This window comes from Manacus vitellinus, unplaced genomic scaffold, assembly GCF_001715985.3.
Source record: "Manacus vitellinus isolate BGI_N305 unplaced genomic scaffold, ASM171598v3 scaffold_62_pilon, whole genome shotgun sequence".
NCBI classification, from domain to species: Eukaryota; Metazoa; Chordata; class Aves; order Passeriformes; family Pipridae; genus Manacus; species Manacus vitellinus.
In genome coordinates, this window is record NW_021940704.1 from 141,783 (window position 1) to 163,502 (window position 21,720).

The window sequence follows — 21,720 nt, forward strand, 5'->3', positions numbered from 1 at the left end:
AAAACAAAACCCTATTCAGCTTTTTTTAGTGCTTTATCTGAAGCAAGAGCAAATTTCAACCATGTAGCGCAGGACAGGGCATAAATCCACCTTTGGATGGGCCCTCTGATCACAATGCAAGGGGGGCTGTGCCCTTCCCAGCCTGAGCATCCCAGGAGCTCAGGAGGGAAAAGTGCTGCAGCTTGAACTAAATGCTGAGTCTCAAATTTTAGTTTTAATCTAAGTCTGCATTTCTGCCTTTGTTGGCCATGTCTAATACATGCTATATTTGTATTTAATGGGCTTATTTGCACATGTGTTTCTGACCCTGGCCATGCACAGCAAAGGGCACTTAATTCACAGGAAATGAGCCACTGACTAAAAGCAGGTCACAATTCCACTTACAACAAAAAACCTATAAGATGTAAGTACTTGCAAACCACTGACCAAACCCTGGAAAAGGCTCAGGAGGGGAATGAAAGCACTTGAACAAGGAAGCTTAGAGCTCTGACTTCCATCTTGGTGTCATTGATGGGCTTTGGACAAACAGGTAGAATTGTTTTTCTGCATTTCAGTTCCTCATCAGTGATAACACCTTCTTCCACCCCCACATGTTCACATCAGAACCTCCCTGGGCAGGAGTTATGTGTCATTACACTCTGAACCAGTGCCTTGAACAGTAGGATGCTCCATTCGGTCGGTGCCTCTAAATACATGGCCATGGATGTCCAAGCTTTACAAGTGAGAAATTTGGCTTTTGAGGAAGTGTCAGTCCCTCCTCACAGGGGAAACAAACCAGTACTGAGGTTAACTGGGAGCTGCAGTGGCTTCAGCAGCCAGGAGTCTGACTTGTGCCTTTCTCTCACTCTCGGGCTGTGCCTCGCTGTCCCTTTCATTATGTCAAGAAGCTGCTATTGGGCCACATGGGAAAGCAGCAAAATTATGGAGAGGGATAAAAAAATCTATTGTCCCACAGAGAGTTCATTTGTGGGACAATGGGGCCTAGAACATGTGGCCAAGAGCAGCATTTCTTAAGCCCTCTTTGCTGCTGAAGTCCATGTACAACATCAGCTTCCACCTTTACCCAGCCCTCCATTCCAAGACAAAGAACAATCAGAGCTGAGGTGGGAGAATTTCCATCTCATCACATTGAGTCTACAGGAACATAGAGGCTCAAAAGGAACCAAGGAACAAACCATCCTGTGCAGATGTCAAAGGAACTAAATTTTAGCAGAAACTTGGATGACAGTGTGAGCTGCTCTACAATCAGCTTGAGAACAGCTGGAAAGGATGGCACATGATTTTTTTAGCACCTTTCATATGCAGGTTTTATCACAGCACAAGGCACAGAATGATCTGTTACAACAGTGACTCACCAATAAATGCAGCTTCCTATACTGACCTCCTGAAGCCTTGGTCACTGGAACCAATTATAATATGAGTGGGAATAAAGATCACCTGGTGCTCTTTTCCAAAAGATTCACTTACTGCCTAGACCAGCCATGATGAACAGCAGCACTTGGGCCCAACATCCACTCCTGACTCAGCCAAGACAGCACACAAGTGGGAGATGCTGTCAGCAGGTTACCTGCCACCAGGATCAGCTGTAACAGTGCAGTGACAGGAGGCTGTATTGCACTTAACCACCATATAGGTTAAGGAGGAATACAGTCCTAATCAATGGCAGCATGTGCATTATTTACAAATACATTAAAACTGAATGCTGAAAATAGGGAGTCAGGTTTAAGGCAATGACTACTATGATGGAAGATGGCCACTAGGAGTGAAAGGAGGGAGAAAAAATGATCAGGCAAGTGGATTTTGAGAGAAGGTCATTGGGAGACCAGACAGCTTGCTGGTACAGCATGGAAAAAGCAGCCTGTGACAGCTGAGGAAGAACTCAGCAGGCAGCAAAAAGCACCTATGTGAGAGAGTCCCGTGGGCTTCCAAAATGGACTTCCTAACCAGCATTAGGGTTCAGTACAGGAAAAGACCAAGAGGCACATCCCAACTGGCAACTATGCGAGCAGACTTCCCTTATTACATCTCGGACAAGCTGAGACGTAAAACATCCATCCAGAACCTTAGGAGAACAACCCTGAATGCCAGGGAAGAAGATTACCAGCTCTGGGTCTGGAGAAAAAAAGGGTTATTGCCAAGCCCCAGTTAATTAGCAGCACACCATGTGGGTTTTGTTCACCTGAGATGTCTGTCTCTAGGATATTGGTACTGTGCAATATCATTCTCTACCCTCCAGGATTATATTCAGACTACATTATACAAGCACGTTTTTAAACCATGCAGAAGTAATCAAGTACTTAGAACATGATGTGAAATATTATCAGTAATTCACCAGCTTTTGCAGTAAAACCACTGAGATTAGCCTCTTTGATGATTTTTCCTATGCTCTACTTGTTTATTGGAAATTACTATAATAAATTGGTCACATTATAGCAACTAGAACTAGTTTAGTTACCCATAGTCTCCAAGTTGAAAGCTAATTTATATGGCAGACATACACTGGGTGTGCACTGTTCTTGTATGTCACAGCCAAGTGTAACTCCCAGGTTCTGCCTTTCCATGCATATATCTAGTACACAGTTATACAAACACCCAAACTAACAGCAGAATTTACCACAGGTTTTTTTACAACCACAATATTGTAAATTTCTTTTCTGCAATAGATGCACAGGTCTTCCCTAGAAATACGGAATATTGTTGTTGTTAAACTGTCAATAACAGCATACAGACCAACTTTGGCATTTTCAAACACTGGGTTCCTTTGTTTTCACTCTGCTCATGTTATATTTTCCTAGCTGTTGCTCTGCTGAGGACACAGCGACACAGACAATTCTGGTGTGGTTTTAATGCCTCTTTCAGTGCTGTTTCCAGATACCATTTTGGCAGAACAAAGCCAGAACCCGAATGCCAGCATCTCCCATCTGTACCTTAACCAGCAAAAAATGTTTTCATGAACTAAGCACCTTCTTAGCTACAGCAAAACCCAGAGTAAAGCAGGTATAACAAAGGTTTTTTAACTTCACTGACAGAAGAGGAAGAGTATAAAAAGAGAATAAAGAACTGCATTTTCTCATGGAGTTATATCTGAAGATTTACATTAAATCGAGGATAGGCAGGGCTGAGAGCTGCCATTAGAGAAAGGCTGTGGCCATATTAAGAGACCAGAATGAAACATGGCAGAATCTCTAAAATTAAGGGAGGCCACACCTCCATTTGGCAGCTGTAACTGTGCTGAGAATAACTCCACTAGGATACATCATCACTCTGAAAGGCAGTGATTTCTTCCCAGGAAAACTCCTCTGTGGAAAACAATATCTCTTCTGTGTGCTTGTCCCCCACAAAGTATTTTGGGGAAGTGAGTATCCCACTTGACAGACAAGGAATTCTAGGGAGAGATGCTTTAGTCAAGGTCACACAATGACTCACTGCTGAGGCTGCCCCTGCAGTTCATGCCTCACACACTCACATCCATTGTCTTTTACTAAAGGCAAAAGCCCTCTGGATTTTCAATAGTTACCAAATCAACCAGGTCATCTGCTTGGAGGAAAACATCAAGGAACAGTGAAAAGCAATTCCCCTCTTGCAAAGAATACTCAGGATATTCCAGGTCCAAACAAAGAATGGAATGTCTGAATTGCTTGAGGAAGAGAAAATCAGGGTGGCTGTGGGTGCCCTCTGTGCACCCCACTTTGGCTCTGCTGCCAGCAGAGTTTGCCCACAATCATGTCTTGGGCAAGGAAGAAGGAATGGCCTTGAAGCCATTGCATTCCTGAGACTCCATGGGAAAGACAGCACCCACTGCTGCAGAGGGAGCACCTCAGGCACAGACACAGCTGGCAGCTGAGCTCCACAGGAGCAACCCTGCCCCCAGGTCACGCCTTCTGAGCAGAAGGTTTGATTTTTGACTTATTCTTCATCCCACAGTCCAAGTGACATGCAGAGGACATGTACACTGACACCCCCTCTACATACAGGGGCACACTCAAACCTGCCATGCAGGGGATGCCTTCCCACACTGCCCCCCAGACCCACCACAGCAACCACCCACCACGCTGTCCCTGCAGAAACACTCCTCAAATACACCCCCTTACACACACACACACACATTTGAACATCTCCAGGCACCTCCCTTCCACACAGGCCCTGCACGGACCATATTCAGATGCAGCACATGAGCTCCCAACGCCCTCTCCACACACGTTGCTCTGTAAGACCTCCCCAGCACTCACCTTCCACACACACAGCCCAACACACCTCTATACACTCCCTGAGCACAAACCCCAGAGCACACCCTCTGCATGAACACCCTGAAGAAATCCCAGCACCTCGTCTGCAATCAACCCTTCACAGACAAACGTATAAACCCCCAAATTTCACCAAGTGCAACCTGCTCAAAACACCCTTCTCCATACAAAAGCCTTGTTCATTAACTCCCCTTCCTAAACATGCTCTGTGAACTTCCAACACCCCCCTCCACACACTCCGAGCACTAAAAACTCCCAGCACCCCGCCTTCCACACATCCATCATCCACACAGTGCCTGCACCTCAAACACCCATCTCCACACACCCCCAAGTCCCTGCACAGCCCTGACCACACCCCTGTGGGTTGTGCACACACACCTTGTGTGCATAATACCCCCAAAAACACCCCATACCCAGAGCGCATAAATCCTTCCCACGCCCATTTGCACACCCACTACACGAACGCCTCAGCACCCCTCGCTTTTCCATTCAACCCCATCCACATCCCTTCCCAGCCTCCCCCTGCACCCGTCGGGGACCACCCCTCGGCCCCCCGGCCCGGACAGACGTGGGGACACCCTCAGACAGCCCCCGGGCCGTGGACACAGCCATGTCTAGCCGAGAGCAGACACACCCCTCCGGCTGCACATCCGCAGCCGAGCGAGAGCGCTGGGGACCCCGCGGGGGTGTCACCGCCGGCCCCTCCCGCACCGCTCGGCAGGGGAAGGCGAGCGGGCAGGTTCGGCACGGCGGGGCAGGAGCATCCCCGCTTCTCGCCCGAGGAGATGTGACCTTATCGGCAGACCCGAGTGGTGCAGCCCCCTTCCCACCCCGCCTCCTCACTGCACCAGGCAGCGATGCTAATTACCTTCCTCCAGCTCATCCATGCTCCCGATCTTCCGCGACCCATCGATGGTGTAAATGTAACGGACTCCCTGAGGCAGATTGATGTTGTCGGACAGGGACCGGGTCAGGTCAGCCAGGAGGGCATCAAAACTTCGGAAGCGGTCAGAGGACACGGCATATACAATCCCCTTGAAGTAGCGGTCCCCGTTGCGATAGAAACGCACCTTCTTGGCTTTCTTCTCGTTACTCAGTGCCTGTAAGGTCCTGGTTCTGTAGAAGCTACAGTGAGCACTGTGAGTGGGGCTGGGCAACCCGTTCATCCGTGAGCCTCGCATGTTTCTGGACGCCTTGTCTCTTTCGTCAAAGTGTCCAAAATCAAGTTCCATAGTTTGGTGAACCCTAAAGATCTGAAGCTGAGCAGGAAGGAGATGGGGAGAGAAAGAGTGCAAAGAGAGGGGTTAGAACCAAGCAGAGCCACAAATTTCAGGGAAAACTGACACTAACGCAAAGGCTGTGTGCGGAGCAGGACAGATGCATTTGGGAAGAGCCCCCTCCCCTGACCCAGATTTGTATCGATTCCGGGGACTGAGAGTAGGAGGGGTCCTCGCATTTTGAAAGGGATCCAGCTACTGGGGGCAGGGAGCACGTTTCTAGAGAGCTGTCTGCTCCTGCACCTGGGAGTTTTCAAAGTGCAGTAAATTGGGACTTGGGGCGCCAAAGAGATACATGGCAATCACAACTCTGCCCCCAAAACTCATCTGAACACCAGTTGGCAATGAATTAAACCTCTGAGTCCTGAGAGGTTTCCTTTGGCAACAGAAAACAAGGAGATCCCAGTAAGTCAGCCCTTCAGTCTGTCGAATCACGGAAGGACCCAGAGCATCTGAATGTTTAACATTAGAATAAACTGGCATTTATGAAAGAATGGTCACACGGGAATAAGCAGTTTCTTTGTGACAGCCTGTTCAATAAGGGTTAGCAATGAGATCCAGCCCACCCTTCCCCCTATCCGCAGCCCCCTCCTAGCCCATCAATCAATTCCCAGGACCAGCCTACATCTCTGAGAAAAAAATGACTGCAAAGAAAAATCTGTCATTGAAACGCAGCTTCGGTGAGCTCTTTTCAGCCTTATTCTCCTCTGAATTGCATTTTTGCTCCCGTTTAATGAGAAGGAGAAAATAAAGGGGCTATTTCCACCTCCCCCTTCCAGCCCTAAGTGATTTAATTGCTGGAAGTGCCCGTGCCCCAGGGACACGCCGCCCCGGCTCCTCACCTTTCATTGTTCTGAGTACGGGGGCTCCCAGCACAGAAAAGCTTAGACTGGAGCTGACACCCAGCAAGAAGGAATTTTGCACAGTCTCTAGTTTATGCTCAAGAACAACCTTCCTCCCGCACCAAACCCCAACACAAAAGGAGAAGGAACCCTCCAACCCTGCAATAGAGACCTTTCCACTCCCTCAGCTCAATCAGGGACGTGCAACTCACGCATGTTGCTTGCATGTTAACACGGGGCTGAAAGGGGATTTACACCAGTACTTGGCAGCCACGTATAAATCTAGGAAAAGCTGTTGCTATCTCTTCCCCACCCCTTACATTTGCCAGAACGAAGCTCCTTCCCTGTGTTTTACAATGTCAACGCGACCTGTGCAGGAAAAAAAATCATTGTGCCCAGTCTGCAGTGAAGCAGATGACAATACAGCCCATCTGCAGAGAAACCCCAAGCTGGGAACATTTGGCCCACGATGCCAGTTAGGGTAGATTCAGTCTGGTGTCATGCACTGAACAATGAAACATCCAAGCAACTTCGGGAATGAATCAGAGGATGCAGGGGGTTTGATTTTAAAATGAACTGCAGATGCTGTAAGGCACTAAGAAAAGATTCCTCCTTTCTGTTACTTTTCTGCATGCAAGTCACTCAAAAAAGCTCTACTCACCGGTTTTCAGTGCTCAGGGTGGAGATGCTGAGAGAAAGAAAACCAGGCTCACTCTGCCTTTGTTGTCTGAGCTCCAAGCAAGAAATTCCTGCCAGGGTGGATGAGACGCCTCCTAGGTCCTAGTGCCTTGCTCCATCCCTTCGCGGTAACTTTGCCTCAGTGATCTTTACTCTCACCATCAGTAGCCTGCTTGTAGTCTGTGTTTGAGGGTAAAACGGTGTGTTCATTCCAGCTCTGGATAGGTTAACAGATGGGTAAATAAAATGTTTAAAGAGGCAAGTTTGAGGGTGATGTTTGGAAAGATGAGAATTTCCCCTTGGATCCAACTGCACCAAGAAAGCATCTGGTCCCACAAAAAAAAAAAAAAAAAAAAAAAAAAAAAAAAAAAAAGAGAAAAAAGAAAAAGATAATGGGACTGATGCCCCAATACTAAAGGATCAGCAGTACAGGAGGGTCATGGCTACAATCCTGCAGTGTGGTACAGTGCTGGCACAAGATTCCAGTGCGTTTGGAAGGCAACTAAGAAAAGCATAGACCGGTGGAACTGGGCACAGTCCTGCTCCTGTACTGGTTTTACACAGCATTCCTGGTTTACACTGGCAAGCAGAAAGGGAGGGTTCACTTGCTGGTTCTGCATGAGGTGCCCCTGAATTCTTTTTCTCTGTTAACACTGGACACAAGCCAAAGCCAGAGCGCTGAATCCCAGTTCATTCAAATCCCCGGGAGATTCAGGATGGAGTCATTCGACACAAGCTTAACCAAACAGATCCAATGTGGTTCATATCTCAAATTATGAGAAGTTTATTTTTCAATTTCCACCGCAGGAGGACCCAGCTGTTACAAAATTGTGCTGGGTTCTTCCTCTGACAGCAAAATCTTTCACCTGCTTTCTGGGTGGAGATTTCTATCCTGCAGTTAGAAGAGCAGCACAACTAACCCCATGGGTGCTGGGCCCCACCTTTATTTTAGAAAAGGATGGGATTTGGAAATGGGAATCTTCCCATCTGTAGAAGGAAATCTTTCCTAACAACGCTGTGTCTGTTTCTAGTGAAAACATCAGATGTTGTCATTTTGGCACATCACAGCAGTATCACATTTACACAGAAGAAGTTGGTATTTATTCCAGCTTTGTCTGCCCTGTACATGATAGTCCAGGCAACACTGACACAAACCCACTGAGAGCTTGTCTTTGTCTGCCAGCAGCTTTCACACATGACATTTGGAAAAAGTTTCTTATTCCATGAAACCACCCTTTTATTCAAAGGCTCCCATGCATCCTCTGCTAAAGCTTTTGGCTGCTCCCTTATGTGCGTGGTGGGATCACTGCAGAGGAGAACACGGGGAAGAACAGGGTCTGTGCTCTCCAGGGCATATTTCTGTAGGCCTCTGGATCCAGTTGCAAGAGGTATGTGGGACTTCAAGCCTTCTCTATTCCAAATTAGATAATTCCTGGCCATTCATCACCATGAGCTTAATCTGTCCAGGATTAACAATTCTTTCCTTTACCACAATACTGCTGTAAATATAAATTTATCCATGCTTTAAAAATTTGCCCAAGATATAAATCATTATGCATGTGCCAAGTACAGTAATGGGAAAAATAGAGAAAAGCAGACCAAATTCAGTCTTCAGTGGCAAACAGAGCTTTGACAGAGAAGCAGCACACTGTTTGAGATGATGTCTAAGGATCTGGATACTACCCCAGGGTGATGGATACTACCTGGCAGGGTGATGTAAACCCAGTGGAATTGTACCACAATGTATTAATCTCCCAAGTTTGACAAGTTCTGAGGACAGCAATGAGTGTCAAACAGCATTAACAGACGGCTCTTGACTTCTTTCTACATCAGAGACCATACCTGCTGGTGAGATGCAGCATGTCTGTATGGACATAACTACTCAGGACATTCTCAGAAGCTTTTTGAAGCACAGGCACTTCCTTTTAAAAGCAGAATTACTCCAGCAAGAGAACTTGTATTTGTCCCCAGCTGAAGGATAAGGTTTTCATAGCAAAGAATGGTTATGCTCTTGGGCAAAACCTCAAGTTACTCCTAAATGGTAAAATGCACCTTCAGTACAATTGTCCTTCTTTAATCCTCCCACAAGACCAGAGGGATCTCAGCAGCCAGAGCATCATCAGAGGTGAAGAGCCCCAGAGCCAAACTGATTTCACATGTTCTCAGTGAAATCACACCACACTTGCTTCTCTTGAAGTGAGAACAGGATCATCTCATGCTACAGACACTGGCACAGAAATAAGCAGCTCTTTCTTGACAAATGCAAGGGCCTGCTCCTGACTTCATTTCTGTTGGTCAGGCACAAGAGCTCCTTCACTGGCCTTAAGGAGTTAATGCTAGTCAAAACCTATTTACATCAGAAGAGACTCACCCTCTGAGACACCATAATCTAAACAATTTTAGGCAGCATGAGTGATGGAGAATTGGAAAGAAAATTCTTCTCCCCATCAATAATTTCATCTAGCTGTAAAGGAAAGAATAAATTTAGCTCTTCGGATTAAATAATCGGTTTTAAATCAAGTGAATCATCTTTCCTCCAGAACATTAACATTTAGACTTTTGCCCGTGTAACTAAATCCGTATAAAGACATGTTTGTTGACATTGTTGAGCAACTGTGACACTTTGGAAAGGGACAGACTACAGGTAAAAAAGGGTATGCTTTGTGCTAATTTCTTCACATGCATCTAGAAAATCTAGTTTCTAGCATCATGAGAAGTTGCAGTCTCAAGTACTCTATGCCAGTGCTCAGTTACTTTGCTATGCAGCTTCCTGACTTCTATAAAAAAATTGTATCTGATAGCCCAGCACATTTTCTGAACAGGATATAAGTTAGGGTGATAGGTAGCCAAGGCCTGGCTGTATCACAGATGAGAACTATGGAAAAATCAAGTGGTCACTGCTTTTGGAGGAAGTCTTGGATCAACATTTTCTAGTCAGTCTATTTAGAAGCACATGTTTAGCTACATTTCTTATTTTAACCTCTGTTCTTCTGGACTGCTTTGAAATTGTCATCCCCGATCACCGCTTTCAAAGCTTTGCTTGTTGTGAACCTACACACTGAAACCCTCTGAAATGACAAATTACTGTTTCAGGGCTCTACCAAACGTGTCAAGGCACTGATGACTGAGAGCTCATAAAGCCAGTGGCTCAGTCTTGACCCTGTAGAGCAACAGCCTTTAAATCTGAATCTTCAAAAGAGCTGAGAGTTCATCGAAGAATTATCCTATATCAGACTATAGAGTTAAGTTTCTCCTACATAATACTGTGAGCTAATAAGCAACGGGGACTTGGCAAACTTTCACCACATAACATTTGTTTCCTTTGGAGATTTATTTTTATAGGGACCACACACATCTGCAAGTCTTTTATATAGCAATGCTTGAGAGCCAATGTCAGCCCAGCTGCTGGGGAGAGAAGGGTGGAGGAACACTTCCAGAGCACAGGTTCCCCACTCCAAGCCTTGTAGCCATCTGCAGAGGCTGTTCAGACCTTGAACTCAGAGGACTGGACCCTTTTCAAAGCCTGAATCACTGGAAACCCCGGGGAGAAGAAGGGACAAAGTTTTCAGTCTGGGGAAGGAGGAGAGGGTGGAAGAGAAGCTGGGCTCCAAGGCCACCTCCAGCAGCTGCCAATGCAGGACTCTGTGACCACAGCACCAGTGACTCCTGGGTGAGACCTGTCACTCCTCCCCGAGTCAGAGCATTTGTGCTGCAGCCCCACACCCTTGGCAGATGCCCTCAATCTGAGCAGATGACCTCAGATAAGCTCCTGCTGAACCTGGGGAGATGGAGTCCTTTACATCTCCTGAGGGATCATGGGGAAGCAAGCTGCAAGGGAAAAGGCCGTTTCCTGTGCTAAGCATCTCTAATCAATGCAGCTCAAGGAACTCACCCAAGATATTCCCAACACATCCAGATAGCAGAAAGCATTAAGACCCACAACAGTCATTCAAAAGAAAAATACCTTTTGCTCTAGATCTCTTCTGGCTCCATCTCCTCTCTACTACAAGCAAATCACCACAATCAATAAATCTTTCCCAGCTGAAAACAAAGTCCCTGATAGCAGAAAACAAAGCACCTCCACCCCATGGTATTTTGGGTAAACCCTGCCAGACCCAGTGAGTTCCATGAGTCAGATTTTGGTGGCAGAACAATGGCACATCAATTTGCAAAGCTTGCAGAAAGCCATGGCAATGCTGCCACTTGCATTGCCTGTACCCTGGGGGACATGCAGAACCTCATTGAGGTTGTCAGTACATTTTTGCTGACCAAGTCATGGATGATATATGGACTGAGTCCCAGCCAAGGTCATGACAAATAGAGCAACAAAAAATCCAGTTTTTTCCTTTTTCTAAGGTTGTCCATGGGCTGCATCATAGTAGTTAGGAGATTCGCGACCAAGAATTTAACTTCTTGATAATTTCATTTTATACAGTAATTCTAACTGAATACCTGATTCCCAGCCTCTCTCAAAATGCCTGCTGAATGTAACATTGGCTTGAAGGACTTTCCTGATGAAATATTAAGTGATAGAAAGGAAAATCCCATCAAAGCCATCACAGGGGATCATGTCACATTCAAGATGGAAATGCAAGATATTTCCTTTCAAACATAGATCCTTTCTGTCACTCCAAAGGCAGTGACAGTGGAGTCAGGTGACACTGGGGGAACATTTGTAGAAGATAACCAAAGAGCTCATCTTATAAGCTTAGAAATCACAACAAACCATTTCAGAAGTTGTTTTCCATGAGAGACTTCCCCTCAGTACACTTGGTGAATGTCATCCCAGACCAAACCCAACAGAGGCTGTGGGTTTAGCCACCTCAGTGTCACAGGAAAACACCTTCTCATTACCAAATAGTGAAGGCATTCCCAATAGAAGCCAAAAGATGCCTTTGGTGGCCTTAGGAGACATAAGAGCTTTTGAGCTCTGATATTCAGCATGAAATCAGGCAGAGACTAGAGGCCAGAGGAGGGCAAATTATACCAACCTGGAGTTCTCACAGCCTATCTGGGGCTCATTTTGAACTTTGAAATTACAAGCACTTCTCAGATCCACACAACCCAACACACTGCCCGCAGTAGTATTAGTCTTGTTTCAATCAGAGCACACACACCTTCCTGGGAGAAGGCTCACACTCTGGCACAGCCTGTGTTTATGCCAGCACATCTGGCTTCTGGCAGCAGAGCACGGGTGCTGGAAAACTCCCATGGTAGCTGCAAGGCCCTAAGGAAACCTGTCTCTTGGCAGGAGATGAGTAATCAGTGTTTAGAGTGCGGATTCTGGCTGAGCTCAGCTGTTGTGTAGAAGCTTTGAGCTGTCAGCTACACGGTAGGAGTAATTGTCATTCAGCTTGCTCACCTCCTTCCCCCAGCAGTAACAGTTGAGAGAGAGGCAGCTCGAAGGTTTCTGCACTCTCCAGAAGAGGGGAGAGTAGGTAAAGAATGTTTTTGTGCCTGTGTTTTACTGTTTTCAGAGGATGGTTCCAATCTGTTTTATCCTAAAAATTCACAGAGAACACTAATAGATAGTGATTTTTCCATGGCAGTGGATATTCCTTAGCTATTTTGCTATTGTTCTTCAGGCACACATATCACCTACCTACAATAAACTATTGATAATCGTTGCTTTGCATCTGTCTTGGGCGTTTAAAACATTGAAAAAAAATTAATTTAGCTACATTAAAAGAAAAACTTATCAGCTCAAGGTCTCATGCAAATCAGGAGCACACTGAAAGACCATTGTTTAAACATCAATGAACTGGGGTCTCTTGTCTGCATAGCTGCAGTCTCTGACTCCAGGGAGACACAGACTCATCGGACAGAACAATAAAACACTGTCATGTACAAGGTCAGCACTGACACCTTCAGTTCCCTTTCTCCAGCAAGAAGCCCACACTGCAACCCCAGTCTCAAACTAAACCAAAACTGATACTTCTCCCACGATTACTACCAGGCTTTGTAAAGCTGGGTCTTGCACACAGCAGCCAGTAACACCCTGCTTGTTTCTAGTACAAGGCACCTTGAGCACGGTGAGCATGGGAAGGATACTGGTTCCCAATATGTGCTGACATGCAAAGCCCTGTCCCTAGCAGCTATTGAGGTATTCAGGGATTTTAGATACTTCTTGGGAACCTACAAAGAGCTCTGAGTATATGTTTTATCTTTAAAGCAAAGTGTATGGAAACACGGTATTGAAACACTTTGACTTCTAAATAGCTGTATTTCAAGTACTGAAACTCTGATCTGAACTTCTGCAGCTCTTCCCTTACTCCCTCCATGCATACCAGAGTTGTGCTGACAAGTGAGACATGGCTTCAGGCAGTTCTCCTCCTTGTCTCCTCATTGTGACCATCAAGAAATTAAGCACAGGGCATCATTAATGTCCCTGAACAGACTCACTCGAGAGAAGTATCATCCAGCAGGGAGACAATGACTATAAGTGCTTTGATACTCACCTTTTAAGGAAAAATAATATTACCATTTTATCTTTTGAACATCTGCAGCTTGTTGAAAACAAGTCCTTGTTTAACACTGCAGGGGAGTACTAGATCATACTTTAGAGGCTGTTGGACAAGAAGCTGACGTCAGAAACTGATTCTGATGTTATTTTATCCTCAGATTATGCAGGTTCTGCTCATTAAAAAGCCTTCCCAAGATAAAAAGCTATTACACACTGCTCAAGATTTTCTGTTCTTCCTCTTTAGATGCAATTCCCAGCGTGGAAAACTTTGTGAACCACACTATAATTGAACAGGAGAATGAGAACCATATCAGAACATCAGGACCAGTACCCCAAAGTTTGGATTGAGGAGAAACTCCTTGTCTGAAGGTATAATCAACTAAATTTCTGATTCCATGAGCTCTCAAAAGGTTTACCCTACATCAGCTATGTAAACACTCATATTGAGCAAGGATACAGATGTTCAGGCACCAGGTAAAGCAGGTTTCAATTTCAGACTCAGTTCTGAGCTGTCATCGGTCACCTCTGAACTGGAGCCAAAAGGCAGCTACTGCAGCTGCTTGGAAGCCACAAAGAACTGTGGCTGTTTCCTGTGACTTCAAACTCCAGAGAAACAAGCCCTAGAACCACTCAATGTGTAGTGTGTAAACGGGACCTGCTCTCCTTTCTGTGTGGATTTGAGGACAGTCCTCACATGGGATGCACAGGGCTAGTGGCTGAAGTCAGAAAACCAACTGATGAAATGCTGTGGTAGCGAAAAAAAAAAAAAAAAAACAGAGATCGGTTTCAATCCTGGCTAGGATTGAAGAAAGGATATCAAGTGGCAAACTGACTTGACCAAGGGCCCTGTGGGCTGTAACCACAGTCCTCTCTTCCATTAGCATCAGCTAAACTACAAAGGTGAGGGCCCTTCTGCAGCAACAGACCTCAGCCCCCAGTGTTGTGTGTACATGAAGTCCCAGCAGAATGTCCCCATCCCACCTTTATACCACAGGATAATGGTATATTATTATACAATTGCTACAGGCACTACTCTCTCCCAGAGAAAAGCAGAGCAGCTGACTGCAGCCCCACTACAGCAACAGGGTACAAACACTGTTCTTTGTATCCATTAAATGCTTTGCTGCTCCAAGTTAAAGTTCTATTCTGTTTCCAATTAGAAATCCAAACTGTTTGTTGGATTAGATGACTTTCACTGTCTAGGCAACCAAACAAATATTTTCAGTTTGATCCTTGTGTTTATTAACCCTGAAAGCACATGGAACACTCTGCTCAAACACCCCATTCTCGAGTTTAACTGCAGGCACACACAACATGAAGAGCCTGCACGTCCCCCCGGGCATGGTCATGACTCTGTGGTCACCCCGCAGCCATCCAGGCCCCAGCTCTGCTGACTGGCCCAAATAGCCAGTTTGTGGGCTAAGGCTGTAGACATTACCCTGACAGGGAGTTATGAAAGGCAGTGCTTGTCTCGCTTCTAGCCCACACCAGTCATCAACAGGCTGGTTCATGCCAGAGATCTTTTCATTCTCTTTTTCCATGGCACTCTTCCCTCTCTTCACTGTGGGGTACCCATGTTAGGCTTCCTTCCTTGTCCCTTCCACAGAGAGGAGACATGGAGAGGTGTTCGGTTGTGCTCCCTGCAGTGCAAATCGCGTCACACACACTCCCACGGATGCAGTGGCATCACTGCACGCTGTTGGCTCCCTCTGAGTCTGGCAGATGCGGCAGGAAATATTCGTGAGGCACCAACGCCGTGCGAGTTCAGCGCCCAGAGGGTTCCTCCCCCGCGCCCCGCAGAGCAGCACAGACGTGCGGGTGCCCCATGTGAGTCGGGTGCCCGCTCGTGAGCTCGGTGCCCCCGTGGGCTCGGGTGCCCCTGTGAGCTCGAGGTGCCCCCGTGGCTCGGGCTGCCCCCTGTGAGCTCGGGTGCCCCTGTGAGCTCTGCGGTGCCCTGTGGCATCGGGTGCCGGCCCGCTGATGCCGGGAGCCACCTCCCCGTGCCGCGGGTGTCTGCGAGGGGGCAGCGATGCCACCTCGTGGTGACACTGAGCAGCAGGATCGGGAACAGCGGTCCCGGCTCGGAGCTGCTCAGGGCAGCGCTGCCGGGCGCCGGGACACGGGAGGGAGGACAGGTGGGGACGAGAAGCAAACACCGCGCTGTACTAGCAGCACTGCTGCAGCTGTGAGCCATGAAATCCCCCAGGAAGGACTTGCAGGAACAACAGTTAGTCCATCTGTGTATAAATTTCTATGGCAAGAAAGAAATTAGTCCCCTCTTCTTTCATCCCCTTGGCATGGCAGCAAGAAGCCAGGAAAGATCCTGTCTTTTTGGGCTGGTGATATGCAAGGTCAGTGCAAGCTCTGAAGGATGTTCGCTGCCCCCCAACCCTGTGAGCTTTAGAATCATGGAATCAGAATCATTATAAAATCATAGGATATCCTGAGCTGGAAGGGACCCATCAGTCCATGGAGGTCCATGGTGGAGCAGAGATCCACCTGCAGCCCGTGGAGGACCCCACACTAGAGCAGGGGGATGTGCCCAAGGAGGCACAGAAAAGCTCATGGAGGACTGTGTCTCATGGGATGGACTCCACACTGGAGCAGGGAAAGAGTGGGAAGAGGAAGGAGCAACAGAGACAATCTGTGATGAGCTGACCACAGGCCCCATTCTTTATCCCCCTGCACCATTCAGGGGGAGGAGGTGGAAAAAATCACAAGTGAAGCTGAGCCTAGGAAGAAGGGAGGGGTGGGGAAAAGGTATTTCATTATTTGCTTTTGTTTCTCACTACCCTACTCTGATTCGATTGGTAATAAATTAATTTCCCCAAGACAAATCTGTTTTGCCCATGACAGTAGTTGCTGAGTGATCTCCCAGTTCTTATCTCAACACATGAGCCTTTCATCTTATCTTTCTCCCCCTGCTCAGCTTCTCTCAAATCATTTTGAATGGTTAGTCAGGCCTGGACTGCTGCTTCCCAGCAATGATGCAGATAGATCTCTACACACCTTTCTGTTTTTACCATCCCTAAAGGGGGAAAGGAACACAGACATATTCTTTTTTTTGCCTCACAGGATCAGAAACAGAACACCCCTTGCTTGAACTATACTAACTTATCATTTGAACTATTTCAGGGAAAACAAGATCCAGAGATGGAATTTTAGCTTAGTCAATATTGCATTGGAACATTAGCAGCTTATGTGAATCAAGTCAGACCAACTGAAGGCTTTGCAAAGCTAATTATAATTTGATTCATGTGGCCCATTGGGTGATAGCAAGACACCATTTCAAATTAGAACAGATGCGAGGAACAGTCTCCCTAAACAGGGAGACAACACAGCTTTCTTCCCTTTAATGCAGGGTCTGCAGACAACTGGATGAAGGTCTTATAAAACACTTGAAGAAAACAGGTTATCTGGTACCTTACCTTTTGATCCCCTTTCGTAGGTGTTCCTTTCGCTACCCCGGTCGGCAGCAGTTAAATGCGGTACCAGCAGATGGCAACCCCAGAAGCGTTTCGTTTCCAGCAACTGTCCGAGCCACGCGGCTGCCAGAGCCACGCGGGGCAGCAGCGTGGGCAGCCCCGGGCATCTGCTTTCCTGCCTCAGCAAGGCAGCAAGAGGATCCGATGAGTTCTGCGTCACTGCAATTAAATGAGGCGAGAGGGAACACCTGGGTGTTTTAGTCTCTTAAACGAGGCGAGAGGGAACACCTGGGTGTTTTAGTCTCTGCAGTAGAGACACCTTCGTGGTATTCCCCCAAATACCCATTTCAGCAGCTTTTAACTCATCCCATAAAATTCTAACTAGCTTCTCAGTGCTAACACGGGGGATGCTCACACCAGATGCACGTGGTCGCTGACTGCTGTGCCTTAGCAGTGCCAGAGCCTCCCTGCTCGCTTCCACACCCTCGCTGAAGGTTGATGCAAGTGGTTTCCTTTGGGCAGTGCTGTTCAAAGCGCAGCACAAAGCCCCGTGCACGCAGCCCATTTTCTCAAGTCCCCATGCCCAGGGTTTCCTTTGAGCTGGCTCCAAAAGAGCTCCTACTTCACGCAGTGAATTGCAGTGAGCTGCTGTTCAGGCGTCTTTCCCTCTTCCTCCAACAGCTCGTGATTAGGGTTTACATGCAGAAAACATTTTCAATATTGCATTAAGCATTCAGAGCCTTCCCGGATTTTCAAAGGCTGTTACAGAGCCGGTCTGATGGTCCCTGCAGAGCTGATGTGCTCCCTCTTTTGGAGGAGCAAGGCTTGCCCAGAGCCACAGGACCAGGGTACCTAGGGACATACCAGAACCCCAAGGACTGAAGCTAGAGCACAAATTCAGACAAGCCACAACCCACACGTTTTTCCTCCATGTTTCTGTCATTGGCTCAGCTCTGTACTGAGAAAGAGCCCAGCACAATATGCCTGCTGACTGTGCCTTACCATCCTGGCCTACACAGAGCACACAAGAAATACCTGCTCAGATTAAAGTCCAGACTGTTCTTGAGCCTGTGCTTCTACATTTACAAAGGGGAGAATTTGGATCTGAAACTGAGGAGACTGCTCAGTCTCCCCAGCACTCAAACAGACCTCAAACACAGGCACATGCTTCACCAACAAGAGTTTTCCTGAGAAGGGATGAAAAATTGAATGATATCCCTCAAGAGGGACAGGGACCAGGGCAAACACATATGAAGGACCACTTCAAGTGACCATTTTGGAGTCATTAAACAGGATATGAGTGACCTGTCTAGTGAGGGATGAGATTACAGCAACATCCAGCTAATTAGTGGGGTAGAAGGCAGGAGGTCCCATTCACTGAACTACTGATTGAGCTGGTGCTCTTAATTAGGCACTGAGTTGATGTGCTGGAGGGCTGCTTTCCACTCCCTCACCCAGGACAGAGATTAGCAGTAGTTTTATGTTAATTTTTGTTGGCTGAAAAGCTGGTGATTTTAGGAGACATTTGGATTTCAGGGAGGAACTGCTTATTAATATTCATCTCAGCTCCTATAAATATATTTCTAATCCACTACAGGATTTAGTGGGACGTGGATGTCAGATATGTCACCGCACACGTTGGATTTGTTACAGAGCAGGGGTCATGTTGGGTCAGGTGGGTGTTGGAGCAGAGTGAGCCTGTGCTGTGACAGGTTGGATGCCAGCTCACAGCTGTGTGACATGGATGGTGGCATGTCTGTGGCATTTCTGCTACAGTGATAGGAGCTGGACAAGTCCCAGGACGAGCACACACGATGTCTCATGAGCAGCTGCCACACACAGAGTAGTTTTCCCAGTCTCTTAGGCTTTTCATATTTCTGGCTTCTCAAAATAACATCAGATTACTGCTCCTTAACAGAGGATGTAGAACTCAGCTTCTTCTTATGCTTCTTCAGGGGCTCTCTGAACCTCTCCTTTGCATAAGAGCTGTTCTCTGTCTTGTGTTTCCCAAACAACTTTGTACATCTTTCTGCCCCAAAGGATTGTAGAGAGTTCTAACCCAAACTATACTTGTTAATTTGAAGCAACCACCCATCACAGTTTTATCTTTGCTACTCCCTAACTAATCTCTGCTCTCCAGTTTAGCCACAATCCAGCTGGATATAGACATCCCAGGAGGGACACAATTTTCTAGACTCTCCCCACACACACTCTCCCCATGCACTGACCTTTCCACATGCTTCCACTCACTTTCCTATCAATAAGAACTGGTTCCAAGATAACATTTTCACTGTGACTGGCCCATATTGGTTTCAGCCACAGCAGAAGCAAAGTATTCATTGGCTCAGCTGCCCTACAGTAAAGTCTCTGGTGCTGCAAAGTCTCCCCAGGGTATACAATGGGATCCATGAGCAAAATCATGACATACAAGCCCTAACACCCTAAATCCAAGGAAATGACATTCCTAGAGCACTGAAACAAAGAACACAACATGAGTAAAGCGATACCAAACATTCCAAACAACCACCAGCAAGCTACTCACATGTTGGCAGAGCCTGCATCATACTGGCTGGCAGAAAGAGCTTTTGGTTCCTTTATGTTCTGCACATGAGCTGGAAAAAAACTGCCATGGGATGAATAGAAACAAGGGTAAGCAGTCCTAAAGTGACAGTCACCATCAGACCAACACCTGCAAGGAGGAGAGGTGTTACTACACCTTTGTTAGAAAGCAGTCTGCTCCATGCCTCGGTCAGGAAGTCCTGGAGTAGATTCAGATGATGCTAAAGAAAGATGTCTCAACTAGTGGTGAACACATCCTTCAGAAATGAAGCAGGCAGTAATTCATTCTAGTATAACTATTCCCTGAAGTAAATAGCGTTGGATTTGTTTCTGGAATAAGTAGCTCGTTGCCTCAGCCTGTGGCAGAAGCAGCGAGTGCCAGCCATCTGGAGTGTGATGTGGCCCCTTGCCAGCATCGCTCTGGTGCTGGGGAAGAGCTGGGGAGCAGGGGTGAGGCAGAGCAAGGAGCACATGTACAGCATGGAGAGAAGGGAGAGCAAGGGAAGCGAATCTGCACTCTGCAGTTGCCATCCCAGCCTATTCCCTGTTCGGCTCTTGTTCTTCACCGCTCTCTCACTGTCATCCTCAGCTACTTCTGTCATTACTTGCATCTCTGGTTGCCCATTACTTATCAAACATATTAATTACAGAGATGATTGCTTTTATCTGCTGTAGTCCCAGAGAGATTTGGGGTTTCATGGTTGGATAATGCAGTTTGGTATCACCTGCCTCAGATAACAGCCATTAGCCATTACACCACCGTGCTTTCTGTTGGAAAAAAAAACATTCAACCTTAATCCACAGACACCAGCAATAGAAAGCATGTCCATGGGTTTGGTTTCAAGTGGCACCCTGCCTGCCATTGCTGCATCCCTCTGGAGTCACTGGACTCTGCAGTGGGAAAAAGTGTCTTCTGGCACTCACAGAGCAACTCCTCCAGCAACCAGGGAAAAGGCTGGGCTCTCTGGGCCAAACCTGGATTCTGCTCTTCTTCAGAAAGGCATTTATTAAAACTTCACTCGGTTCCTTCAGAAAAACCCACTAAAGAAAAGGAAGCATAGCTGAGTCACGGAAAAAAAAAGGGTAAGAAATCAGAAATTAATATCTCTCTCTTCTTAACAGCAGTGTCTCCAGGACCTCTCTAATGGAAACACATTTTTTGTTTCCCTGTGCTGGGAAGAAGGCCATGCTTTGCAGGTATCAGCCATCTAATTAGGAAAGGGGTTGTGTGGGTGAGCAGGTAGGTTGTGTGCTCTCTTCAGCTGCACCTCTGTAGCTCTTTCCAGCAGATTAACATGTTTCCTGTGCAAGGAACTCACCCTCTTTCTCAGATGAATTATCCAAAGTACCTCAGACACTTCAACATTTCTTGTCAGACTCATAAGTCTTACCTCAGCTGGCAATGAATCTGATGTGCTGTGACAGTCACAAGCAGGGCAACCAAGAGAATCATTACCTGTCAGTAGATCTGTGAAAGACCTCAATCTCCCACTACCAGAAAGAACAGGATGTGTGTCCAAAGGTGACAGTCCTGATTTCCACATACAGAAATGTGTGAATGTAGAGACTGAGGTGCCAACTTCTATTAACACAGGATTCCTTTGAAAAGAGCTCTTCTTTTGTGGATCTTGTCTTACCATTAGGTCTGAGATTGTGCTTTTCTGGAACAATGAGCAGGAAAGAATTTGATATTGTCTTCATTTCTTTTTAAAAGTGTTTTCCTGCCTACAGGAAATATTTGATGGGAGAAGACAGCTTCTATATCACAGGTCATGCATTGCAAAGTGTCTGTACATTTTACAAAACATGACAGTACCTTGTGGAATTATAGCCACTGAAAATGAAATATCTCAAAATCTGAATGGCCAAGAGGCATTTTATGTGTAAAAAAAGTAGTGGTACAAATCTTCCTGCTGTTCGAAAGGAGATCAGCTGATTCAGGAAGATTTTGAGATTTAAATTACCTCCGGAGGACTTAGATTTAAATTAGCAGAGTTGATTACACTACAGAGTGTTCTGATGTTCTTCTTCAGTGACTGGACTTTACTCGTGCCCAGTGGAATTTAAGCTCTGCCACTTCAGTGGACAGAATCAGACTGATCAGAGGAACCTGCCAAAGGCAAAGTCACTGTCAGCACAGAAAATACACTTCACCTATGCTATTTCCTCTTAATTAGTGAAAAGTTCATTACTTAAAAGTAGACTGGGTGAAGTATTTGTAAATGTACTGCA

General features: G+C 46.5%; 1 protein-coding gene across 6 annotated transcripts in view; it reads right to left on the minus strand.

The window, feature by feature from the left end:
• Window positions 1–17,020, minus strand: part of DCX (doublecortin) — an 80,194-nt gene extending 63,174 nt beyond the window's left edge. For all 6 annotated transcript variants that reach the window (XM_018083271.2, XM_018083268.2, XM_018083267.2 and 3 more), the window contains exons 1-2: window positions 16,933–17,020; window positions 5,113–5,503 (exon numbers count right to left, since the gene is read on the minus strand). In XM_018083271.2, coding sequence (XP_017938760.1) covers window positions 5,113–5,476 — 364 coding nt within the window. In that variant the 5' untranslated portion in view covers window positions 5,477–5,503; window positions 16,933–17,020. The remainder of the gene's footprint in view (window positions 1–5,112; window positions 5,504–16,932) is intronic.
• Between the last annotated feature and the right edge of the window lie 4,700 nt (window positions 17,021–21,720).